This window comes from Hippoglossus hippoglossus, chromosome 9 (assembly GCF_009819705.1).
Source record: "Hippoglossus hippoglossus isolate fHipHip1 chromosome 9, fHipHip1.pri, whole genome shotgun sequence".
NCBI classification, from domain to species: domain Eukaryota; kingdom Metazoa; phylum Chordata; class Actinopteri; order Pleuronectiformes; family Pleuronectidae; genus Hippoglossus; species Hippoglossus hippoglossus.
The window spans coordinates 15,455,296-15,467,730 of record NC_047159.1 but is presented as its reverse complement, the minus strand read 5'-3'; the positions used below and the strand labels follow the sequence as shown (position 1 = coordinate 15,467,730).

General features: G+C 45.4%; 2 protein-coding genes across 8 annotated transcripts in view; one reads left to right on the top strand and one right to left on the bottom strand.

The window, feature by feature from the left end:
- The window catches only part of slf1 (SMC5-SMC6 complex localization factor 1), a 32,193-nt gene extending 28,850 nt beyond the window's left edge, over nucleotides 1-3,343 (top strand). The window contains exon 18 of the mRNA XM_034595302.1: nucleotides 2,365-3,343. Within this exon, the coding sequence (XP_034451193.1) occupies nucleotides 2,365-2,861 (497 nt within the window). The 3' untranslated portion in view covers nucleotides 2,862-3,343. The remainder of the gene's footprint in view (nucleotides 1-2,364) is intronic.
- A 513-nt stretch (nucleotides 3,344-3,856) lies between these two features.
- mctp1a (multiple C2 domains, transmembrane 1a) overlaps nucleotides 3,857-12,435 on the bottom strand; it is a 143,255-nt gene continuing 134,676 nt past the window's right edge. For all 7 annotated transcript variants that reach the window (XM_034595301.1, XM_034595293.1, XM_034595294.1 and 4 more), the window contains one exon: nucleotides 3,857-7,995. In XM_034595301.1, coding sequence (XP_034451192.1) covers nucleotides 7,924-7,995 — 72 coding nt within the window. In that variant the 3' untranslated portion in view covers nucleotides 3,857-7,923. The remainder of the gene's footprint in view (nucleotides 7,996-12,435) is intronic.

Sequence of the window (12,435 nt, the reverse complement as noted above, 5' to 3'; positions counted from 1 at the left end):
GCGTGTCTCTGTGGTTTTACAGTTGTGGGTTTTTTAAAAATAGAAAGAAAACCCACATTGTGGAGGACCTGAACTTTTCTACAATGTGCCTTCACATGTTACAGCCACCCCTGCTGGATGAGCGTAACAGCGAGGACAGCTTGTTATAGAAACCTGGTGATTATGACTTCCTGCGAACAGCCTCACTCTCTCTCACACACATACACCACATCGCTCTGTCTCCCTCCATTCTGCCTTTCTCTTGTGGCCACTTTGATAAAATCTGGGCTCTTACGTCCTTAACTGCTGCCCCCGACGCCTGACCCCTGCATTTGAAATTTTGCCGCTTATGTAAAAGTTTATGTAGATTAATGCCACAATTTATGCAGATTGAGTTTTTGCCACTCAGGCTTGAAGCACTAGAAGGTAGACGAGCGCTGACCTTCGCCGCTAACAGCTACGTGAGCTTTCGCCGATTATCTCATAACCGCCGCACACGGTGTCAGTTCTGTGGCAGACGGCAACGCGGAGAGCGATTTCAGAATTCGCAGGGTTCAATTTTTAACTTTTTTCCTGAGGCCCAGTCAGAGTGGTTTGTATCACGACACAAATACACGCATACAAGCGCGATTGTCCCTCCTGCAAAGCATCACGCTTTCCTGCAGCCCCAGAGTGTCTGTCAAACAAAAACAACTGGCAGCAGTGGTATCAAGCAGCCTTTCAGCTGTCTGTGTGTCACGCAGCGCCTCCACAGAGCCATAAACTCGCTCACAAGTGGCGGCAGCATTGCCGAGGTTGAACAGTCAAGTGCCATCAAGAGCAGTTTGCCATAGAAATGGGTCTATCTGAAAGCAAACAAAGGGCTCGCACTAAACTCGGCCTGCTCCGTGTCGGCTAAGTGCGCCCAGCCCTGTCTGACACTGGGAAATGGCTTCGAGTGTGAACAGACAAAGCAGAAGAATAGAGAGAGGAGAAGGTAGAGGTCACCATAATAACTTTGCTGGTTTCTTAAGAGGGAAAGGGAAAAAAGGGTTGAATGCAGCTGTGTCTGTAGTGACACGGGGCTAAAGGGGCGAAGCCAAGGTTACTGGAGATGTTTTGAATGCATCTGAAGAATTAATAACTTATATAACACATCTGATCCTCACCGAGGCCGCAAGCCGTGACACTACTCATAGCATTGTTACAATGATTTAGATTAATGTCTAACTGTCTAGAAAGAGCAAACTTTTAAACGTAGCAATTTTCTCATGTTACGCTCAAGGTCTCCTCAGTCCTTCCCAGTAGCTCCCTGTGTTAGTGACGACGGCGATGAGCTCGCTCACAGCGTTGCATCAGAGCGCAGAGCCTCCATTAGGTCACTAACCCGCTGCAGCTTTTACACAAACACAAACTGACCCGCCAGTCACACAGTTAAGACAAGGTGTCAGCTGAAGTTAGTGCTGAAGCGAGCTAAAAGCCCTGGCTGGCACTGAGGCCCACTGGGAAAACAGCTGTTCACTTACACTTCACTGCAAGTGTGTCCTGCGTTCCTCTGTGTGTGTGTGTGTGTGTGTGTGTGTGTGTGTGTGTCTCTGCTGCTGCCGTGTCCTGCCACTGACCCCGTGCAGTGTCTTATTTAATACAGACACAGTCGCCCACACAGTAGCGTAGCTGCACGAGCCGTGTCACAATGTTTTCGCTGATTCTTCAGCTGCAATATTTCAGCTTCCGAAAAACGACACGTGGCTGTTCCCCAAGTCGCATTTCAAGTTCACGCTCACTTTCTTACAAGCGCTCTCACGCGGTGCCACTTAAAACAGGAGCATATCCCTGGTTGCTTTGAAACACGGCACCTTAAGATGAGCTTTAAAGTAGAAAAATGCTGAGGCTGACGTAAGTGGCCATGCACACACTTTTGTTGTTTTGGGTTTTGGAAAATATATTAAATGATTCACAATATAAAAAATACTTTAAGTATCAGGTAGGGTTGAGTATAGGGTTGTGTATCGTTTTGTCCAATGCTGGTCGACAATAAGCAGTTTTTTTTTTTTATTGCTGAGCCAAATTGGAAGCTGAAATGTAACAATAACTGTTTAAAGTGTACGTAAGTCAAATATACAAACATACACTTTTATATTTAAAAGCTGTCAGGTTCAGGCTCTTGACTGTAGCTCGCACATTTGCTGCACGTCCCGGTGTTTGAATCCTTTCCAGTGCGGTGATGTCTATGTTGTTTGTACGCAGGAAAACAATTTCAGTGCAAAGCTCAGGCACCAGAATGAGGCACCTCATTGTGATTTAGGCGACGCCTTCAACTAGTATGTAGTAACCTGAATTGTTTTAAATGTGTCTGTAATCAAAGCAAGTAGAGGTCATGTTATCTGATCCTCTGTCCCCCCCCAGGCTCAGTTCTCATCCAGCAGACTGACAGAGACGGGCGGACCGCGCTGGATCTGGTCTCTGATACCAGTCGGAGGGAGGAGCTCCTTCACAGCGCACAGGTTGGAGACTTGGCCCTGACGAACAAAGACTCTGAGGTCTTGAACCTTCCCCTCCTGGAGGCCGGATCCTGCCTGCTGGCACACTTAATTTTCTCCTATCAGCAGGAAAGGGGCCTGCCGGGCCACACGCAACCCAGCGATAAGGCCCTCAGCCTGGGCTACAGGCTGGTCAGGGCCCTGGAGACGCACTCCTTCCAAAAGGTGACTCTGGGCTGGACGGACCAGCGGGTAGTGAGGCTGGCGGAAGACGCAGAGACGCTGTTGGCGCTCAGCAGAGGGAGGTACCTGGGGCAAGTGTCTCCGGCTATTAAAGAATGTAAAGGACAGAACACTAGGTTCCTAATGGAGATACTGGAGGATCTGAAGACCCGGGCAAAAACGCTCGTCGCTGATCTCTGACAGGGGCTCGACGGACAATACACAAAAAGCGCCTTAAAGAACAAACTGATTGAAATGTTAACAGAAGGGTATCTGTGTCTATGGTAAATTACCCGGTCACACAATTCACTGATGCCTAAAAGTGTCCACACTGGCCTTCTACTTTCTTCCCTCTCAGGTAAATGGGTAAACGATTGATTGTGATTTTGAAGTTAGATGGATGTTAATTTCTCCAGATATGGTTTTATACTCGATCGTCATTGTAACATGGTTTGGTTAAGTCATTCCACCTTGCTTTGGTGTAAAATGTTGGATTCTTTGCAAATGTTTCTGAAATGGAATGTGTAATTCTGTTGAATGTTTTTATATTGTTACTACCTCAAGTTTCTACTTTCTACAGTTCCAGTATGTTTGAAGATAAAGTTGTTTTTTCACGTGTTAATAACTATTATTTATAACAAAATAAATTAAATTTGTTGATGGTTGTATAATATTAAGTGTTTTTTAATCAGTTACAGAGGATTATATTAGTTATAGAGAGAAATGGCAACTGCAGCTTTATGGCATGGTCACACATGCAAAGCAAATATTGAGGGTTTGCTTCACCACAGGAAGCAAATGTTTTATTTGCCCCCTCGCTCTGATTAGAAGTGAGCAGGAAGCGAAGGTTCGCCACAGCACCACGTGTGTACGTGTGACCAGTCCGTGACTCTGAAAGCTGCTCTGTCAGACGGAGTGGGCTTCGTGTGGGAGCGTCAGTGGAAAACTAAAAAAAGTTGTCCTGGTTTGAGATACTTGAGACTCTGATGTGAACTCATGGTCTCCGCCACACAGACAGTGGTGAGAAATGAGCCACTTCCTGAAACTGAACGAAGGGAGGGGAGCAACGGAGGTGAGGACTGAGGAGTGGGGTGAGTGGGGTGGGGTGGGGTGGGGGGGGGGGGTCTGACGCCGGATTGCCAGGGTAGTTGGTGACTGAGGGCGAGATAAATACATTAACATGAATCCAGACACAATGAAGTTGATAAAAAATATTTAATCTCATATTTGATTTTTCATTTTCTTTTGAAAATAAGCAACATACATCAGATGCATTTCATGTTTCAAACCAGAAATATACAGATGTTCCTGACCTCACCCTCATCTCAGCTCCCAACACGTTCCTGTCCTGAAGTGTCATTGGTCAGAACTGAGCACATAAAAATGATGTCATAGGCAGGCAACATTGCAGGCAGAAGAAGAAAAAAAAAGACAGACCTTAGAAAATAATGCAGGCATACACCTACTTTACAACATCACCAGACCATTCACAGGCATACTGTATAAAATACAACCATAAAATAATAAGGACTTAGCTTTGTACAGTCTCATTTTTAAAAATAGTCTCATTTTCAACCTGGTTCAAATAAAAGTGCTTTTTTTTCCTTTGCATCTGTCAGTCTGATACATTCCTTGATATAATTTATTTTCTCTTCAACATATAAAATAAAAAACACTTTGGTTTGGTTGCAAACAGCCAAAACAAATCATAAATAAACATACCCCCAAAAAAACCAAAGTATTTGGATGCAATACCACACAATAGACACCACAATTTGCTGTAAAATAACCACATACAGTAGTAGACACATACATATCAGGTATTCAGACGGTCCCTTCCGGCATTATAAAAAGCCATCCTTCACCAAGCAAAGAGTGTGTTTGTTGAGGAGGCTGTAATCAGTCTGCGACGCTCGCTCTTGGGGGACGGTCTGTTATTGTCTTTCAAGTGGATTCCTCAAAACAACAAAACAAAATCAATGGCCCTCTGGAGTGACAGATCCCGAGCCTGTTGATATTTAAGCATGGAGATGGATGGGCGGAGAGGGAGGGGGAGCGAGCGGGAGAGGTGACGGCAGGCAGACAGGCAGGGCACGAGGATGACAAAATGGCAGTGGAGAGCTCCAGTCGCTGCTAAGGGGCTTCAGGGTGATAAAGATAGACGGAGAGGCAGACGAGCGAGCAGACAAAAGGGGGTAAAAAGGGAACAGAAAGACGTGCGGAGGAGGCGGGTGGGGTGGGGTGGGGGGCTGGGATCGGTAGGATGAGAGGAGACCTCCTCAAATGTAGCCTGAGCTGTGATCTTTCAACAGATGCTCGACGAGAAGCCCGGGAGACCGTCCCTTCAGACAGGGTCGCAACCCCGCTCACTGACGAATGAGGGAACCGCAGAGAGCAAACGGAGAGAGGCATGATGGGAAAAAAAGATCTAAAATAGCATAAAACACATACACACACACACACACACACATATCCCTCCATCCCTGACATCTCAGGCCTAAGTCCCCTCAGAGCCTCGTCTTGTCACACAGCGACTTGCTGCTCATCTAGCTGACGGCCCTCTGCACCAGAACACCAAATAACAGCTGGCACTTCTGCTGCACACGCACACACACACACACACACCGACTGAATCTAAGCATCAGTCTACAGCTCGAGGGTAGATACAATTGCAACACATTCCGACGCTGAGAAAAGCAACATGTCTTTGATTGCATAAACGTGTATACGCAAACTCTCTCGCACAGTTCACATATACAAGCCTGTGTCTCTGGGAAGGCAGATCAAAGTTGAGCTGTGGGCACAGGAGGTGGGGCAGATGGAGAGGGCAGCCAGCCTGGGGCACAGCATCACAGAGAGCGTGTGTGTGTGTTTGTGTGCGTGTGTGTGTGCTCAAATGGGATGTTGTTTTCATCTGCAAGCAAGTAGGTGCGGTATCTGTAGGCGAGCAGTGTATTCACGCGAGAGGTTTGTGTGCATGTGCGCGTGTAAATGCTGTCGTGCGTGGCTGCCGAGGCGCTCACTCGCACACACACGCGCGCACAAGCACATGCACACACGGGACATGAGAGGAAAGGAGACCAGCCTTTCAAACCAGATTAGGGCTGCGGCTGCCTGAAGGCCTGCCTGCCTGCCTGGCGACACTCTGCATGGACTGGGTGACATCTATATTAACAACAGTTAGACAGCAGAAGGCCCGGTCTGCTGCGCCTCCTGTCAGACAGAGGACGTGGATCCCGGACTGACTGACGGACGGAGGTTTTGACATGTTTTTCAGGGGTTAAACACGGCTAAGTTGTCTGGACGTTTACTACTGATTAAAGTTCAGGGCATATCAGCAACTGTCTCATACTTTAAAGTGTTGTCCTTTTTCCTTTTGGGTACGATTAAATAGTGATTATATAACCACAATCTATTTTAAAATAGAAATACACTGTATTTAAAACTGATATCACTATCCAGTGTGCTTTGATGTTTTCTTGTATCATTATGTCTTTGTAGTGGTAATGTTTAGTAGCAATCTTCACCATAGTCAGACTTGCCATCGGGAATATTTGGACAGAACCTCATGAGCTGAGGTTCTGTGGGTCCTTAAAAAAATCCATAAAGGTTTTAATGGTTCTCTCAATGTACCCGTCATCTGAAGTGTGCATGAGAGCCGGTTGTGTGTGTGTGTTCCTGGTCGGGGGTCACTGGCCACTTGCAAAGTACCAACCCTCACATTACGCTGAGCAAGCTTGAGTCATGGGAACGGGGAAGATGTGGTGATGTCATAAGTAGAGGATGAGCAGCGAGGGGTCATAGACATGGAGGGAGAGGGGAAGCAGCTCGAGCAGCAGCATAAAGAGATCAGTTTTCGGAAATAAGCTGTTCTCAATTCAGGAGCTGCATCCTTCAGATGTGATTGCGTCACAGCGATGTGACGAGACCGTACCATTTCAAAGGCTCCTTCAAAAGTGGCCGAAAAAATGCATCCTTCTACACCTGAGAAACAAAGGCTCCAATGGATGGATCCTTCCCGGCCCAACCTATCCCAGGATTCAAGACATCCAACACTTGAGTATCATACTTAAACTCAACTGCACGGCTCATATGTAGGGACATTAAAACGTTCTTGTCTTATTCTGGTTCAGCCTTCAGCGTGGTCTATGCACCCCTCAAAGACCACGCACCCCTTAGGATACAGCCCCTGAATTGAGACACGGATTTAGAGGAAGGTTGACGGCGCCATCACAAGCTCATAGTCGACTCGCAGTAACTTCTTCATCCTCTCATGTTCGACTGAGGGCCGACTGGAAGATGCAGTGACTCACTATCACGGTCACTCTGGGGCTAGCTGCTTAGAATGCTAACCTCAGTATATACATGTATTTCTTCAACACAACACACAGACGTCTTTAAACTAAAATAATCACATATTGCCCATTTGAAAAAAAAAAAAAAAAAAAACATTTGGCCATTGTTCAACACAGAGAGATACCAGCACGAGCCGTCAGCTTATTGGTCCAGTTTTGTGTTTGTGTAGAAGGACATATCTGGAGGCTACCACCATAATTGCTAATCAACTTGGCTGGCTGAGTTAAGTGCAGGCAATCCAAATTACTGCCAGTGAACATAATATCATTAGCACGTCCAAGAGGGGAAGAAAACAAAAGATACTTCAGTACAAAAACAATTAGAAAATATAAACATATTACCAAAGTCATTTAATAAATACAGCGTGAGAGAAAAGAAATGAAAGTCCTTCGCAGAGTGACGATGCAGAGTATTGTTATAAGGCTTGTCTTTTTGATAAACATGGATGCTCTGAATATGTCTTTGGAAAGGTGAGTATAAATGTTAAAACTCATTGTACTCATTGTTTGACACTTGTGGCAGGAGAATAGATAGAGTTCACCGCGCTGTCAGGGTGATGGAGAGAGGAGAACGAGGAGCGCGGCTCACACGGCTGATAAAAAGGTCATTCCAGCCATCGTTCCTGCTCGCCTTTAAAATCAATCAAAAGCATAATGGTGATAACAATTCAAGGGGTGTCTTGTCTTGTTTTATACAAAAATTACACATCGAGAAACTGCACTGTACATGGTGAGTAATTACAGGCAGAAAAAAAAGGGGGTTAAGAGAAGAAAATGGGAGATAAGAAAAAGGAAAGTCAGTTGAGCTGAGCGCGTCCAGAGCCGCCTTCCTCTGCTCCTTGGCGTCCAGTCATAGACAGAGAGAAGAAAAGTGGAGAAGAGACGAGTCGGTGGGCGGACACAGTCATCTACCCGGGGTTGTTTTTCTTCCTTTTATTTGGACTGGGACTGGGATCCAGTTTCAGCTCTCGGTACTGCACCTGTTAAAACACACAGAAACACACACGGAAGCACGCACACACACACACACACAAACACACACCACCCGGTCAGGTGGAAAGAGCAAAGGATGCTTGAATAGCACAGAAACCCTCCAGAGGCTCTCTGAGTCCAGCTGTGTGGAACAGTGGCCTGGGGGAAGGGATTACACACTGATTACAACACACACAGACACACACCAGCACACGAATACACTCGCATGCACGCACACACAATCCATATACACTGTTCAAAGCACCGACGCACAAAAAATCCACGTACACACACATACTTCCACAGATGTGGAACAGTGGCCTACGGGAAGGGATCTCACAAACAAACAGAGACTGGGGCAAGGGCTCATGGGAAAGCTTGGAGAGACAACAGAGTCATCTCAGCATGGCGAGATGGTGAGGAGAGAAGGGGCAGAGGAATGGGAAGGAGAGAGAAGGTAGGAAAAAAAAAACACTGTAACCCTTTGAAAACAAACGACTGTGCTTAGCTACTAGTTGTAGTTAGCATCAATATATTAGTGATTGAGTGTAGCTGGATACAAACTGTGCTGTGTAACCAGGCACTATATCATAACCTCTCTTTCTAAGCTGTTTAATAAAGAACCGATAATAAAAGTCGGGCTGATAGACTTTGCAATCTCCCGGCCAGAGAGGTTAACAATTGGAGATTTACACTGTGTTTGCATCATTCATGGAACACAACCAAAAATATGGCCGAGAACAATTTCTCCTACATCATTCTCTCTCCACTCAGACATGATTGAAGTGCAGTTAGCCGTCAGAGAGCAGACCGCTCTTAATAGACTAATAATAACAGGGAAGTCTCCCGCCGGGACAATATAAAACCATGCTGCACCTGATGAGTTAAACACATTTTTAAAAGAAAAACAAATTTCTTTAAAGCCTTATGTTATATTACGTTATTTAACAGTTTTTTTACACTCAGTGATTCTGTGTGTGTGCCTCTAACTGTAGCCCTACTTGACCTTGCAAAGTTTTTCATTTTGGAACACTGAGCTGTTTCCCTTGTGCCTGTAGTCTCTATATTAATCTAAGATATCCAGCTACTAGCTGTTGCTTTAGAATTAACTGACACATGGTCAATCTTGTCATCTATCATGAGGCAATATGAGTGACTTCCCCAAAATGTCAGAACTATTGCTTAGAACAGATATTTTAGTGGCATGTTGCAATCACTTCAGAAAAGTTTCAGCATGAATCAAGCTGCCTTGCTCGCCTGTTACACTCATTTTTTGTGGTTGGGTTCAGATGTATCTAGGCATCGTGTACTTAGAGTTGTCGACTGCTTGAGTCCAGAGCGAACAAATCAATAATGTATAGACATGTAATGATAAGAGTTTTTTTGCTCTCCTTTTAACTGTATATATTATTTATTTTGTGTGTGTGTCTGTTTGTATTGTCATATTTCTTTCAATGAAATGAAAAAAACTGATCATCCTCCTCACTGAGGGAACGTCACCTTTTTCTCCCAGAGGAAACTGACTCCCGCTTGACGTGATGTTTTGAGGAGATGGCGAGCAGAGTTTAGAAAGAAAGTGAGGGACAGTCAGATGCAACAGCATCACAGTGGCTGAGCTTCAACAACCAGAGACTGTCATCCTGGCAGTCTCTCGCTTTCAGATGTACACACACACACACACACACACACACACACACACACACACACACACACACACACACACACACACACACACACACACACACACACACACACACACACACACGTGAACGCACGCACAAATACAGTCGCTAGCCTAGACAGATTCAAGACACTGACAAGCACTAGCCACTGAATCAGAATACTAATAGAGAAAAAAAAGACTTTAACAGTCACAGCACCAAAGAGCAAGTATTGTCTGTGGGATCCCTCCCAGGCTTATGTACTGTAGGCTACTCTGCCTGTCTGACTGACTGACATCCTCTCTGATTCTCCAGGCAGACAACAAACTGACGTCAATACGGTTTCTCTGTTCTGTCTCGTGGTGGGTCTGTCTGCTGTGGACGGGAACAGCGGCGTCTCGCAGTGCTGGCTGGAAACGAGCCTTTATCATCCATCTTCTACTGGTTCCCACTGTCGCTTCCAGTACAGCCTGCCTGCAGTGTACAAACCTGAGATGCTAAGAAACACGTGTGTGTGTGTGTGTGTGTGTGTGTGTGTGTGTGTGTGTGTGTGTGTGTGTGTGTGTATTTTCCAGGTATTACTCATGTTATGGGGACCTACTCTGTTTACAGTCACATTATGGGAGCTGGTCTTCCGTATGGGGACAAAAAACTACTCTCAATAATCTAAATTATTACATTTTAAGGTGGAGACATGTTTTAATGTACAGTTAAGATTAGGTTTAGGTTAAGGTGAGGATAGGGTTTAGGTAAACTTAACAAGGGCTTTACTCTGAAAATACCGCAGGCTACATAAGACAGCGTTGGGGGAAAAAGAAGCTAACATAGTAAGATCAGAGGAAATGTGGCTTCAAATATGGCCAATCCACTTCCACAAATACATTTTTCTGGTGAGACTTATGTTGGAAGAATATGAAAATGCTGGCTTCAGAGGAATCCCCCCACCATTAAAGTCTTTATGTATGAAATCTATTCACATTTTGGAGAAAATTACATTTACTTTTCGGATTCAAAAGGAGGAGGAGGATAAATACTGGGAAAAATGTGACGGCTGCAATCATAAAGGCTCTTAAACGTTTGTTCCTGTATGTTTGAATGTCTGCACATTGTGTGCTGTGCCTGTGTCTACTTTACTTATCTACGTTGCTTTATTTATTGTAATGTCCCAGCCCTCATTTGTTCAATGTTTATATGAAACAGGTTGGGTTAGGATAATGGTTGGGGTTAGGCACGTTGTAACTATGGTTAAGATCAGAGTTAGTCTCCAGGAAATCAATGTGAGTCAATGCAATGTCCTCTGAAGTCAAGGAGACACGACTGTGTGTGTGTGTGTGTGCGTGCGTGTGTTTAGTCATGTACACATTAACACCCCCCATGCCTACTACATCACGCAAAAACACAACTGTTAGTCACCCTTGTATCCATAAATGCCATAAAAGTGCATGCATACGTACGCGCGCGCACACACACACACACACACACACACACACACACACACACAGGTGTATTTCTGCTCCTCTGTCTCACAGTGGTGGTCACCAATGTCCCGTTAAGGTGCTTACAGGGTGGTTAGGCCAGCATGTGTTGCTCTCTACACCTCACTAGGCAGACACACTGAACTGATTCCTCACTGTCCACAAGGCAAACTAACATCCCACCAAACAGCTGTGCAAATACAACCGGTTTGTCGGATACAGTGAGAGGGGAGACGAGAGGAGGGTCTGAGAGAGCGACAAGGAAGCGCTCCAGGTGAAGAAAACAAGGGAGGACAGGAGGGATGGGAGGCAAAGAACGAAAGAAGGGACAGAAACATAGAGGAAGATGGAGGGAGTGAGGGCAGAGAGCGGGACAAACTAACAAAGGAAACAGGAGAGAAAATATTGAGAGAGTGAGGAAGAAGAGTCTGGGTGAGACAGGGGGAGATCTGTGGACGTCCGGGTGATGACAGATACTTTTCTCATGTGGGTGTGGATCCTTTTATAGCCCTGCCAACTAAAGCAGACAACAGAACAAAAACCCAGGGGACAGAGAGGGGTTTATATGGCCCCATCTGTGTGTGGGAATGTGTGTGTGCGAGTGTGTGTGTGTGTGTGTATGTGCAGTGGTACTTTCGTTAAGGGACCATGACAGTCCTGGCAGAGTGCCCACATTGACTGCGATCAATGACAGTGGTGCATTCATGGATGAAAATGTGAGTGAATGGTTGAATGATTTAATTCACTCATGAGTAAAGGAGTAACAGCACGTCTGAATGCAGCGCACTAACACGAACATACTGCACATTTGTTAATATCAAATCATTTAAAATTTGAAAATCCACAAAGGATTCTACCTTCACGTTCAATATTTCTCACTCAATGTTTTGCTACAAGCTTCAAACAAGCTGCCGCGGATCCAAAAGTAGGACAGGTATCGTACGGGATCACTGGCTGTTTGTGGTCCCATTATATGGCCAAACGCCTACAGCAGCAAAAAGGAATACGGCAATTTAATTCTGCGCATTGACAATCCTGTCCAAACAAAACTCTTTGTCAGTGAAGACACACAAAGAAAAGTTTGCATGTCAGTGGGAAATATGGTTTTGTTTCTCGTGAAGGGGATCGACAAAAAACAATATCTCAATCAAATGGGAGTTTCTCTGTGAAGAGCTGCCAGCCAGGAGAAATGGGGCTTATGCGTCACAGGTTCAGTTCCACCTTACAGGTGACAGGCCTGCCTGATGCTGTACCCTTGGCTCCCCGCTCACCTCACCCACTAACAAACACACAAACACAAGCACACACGCAG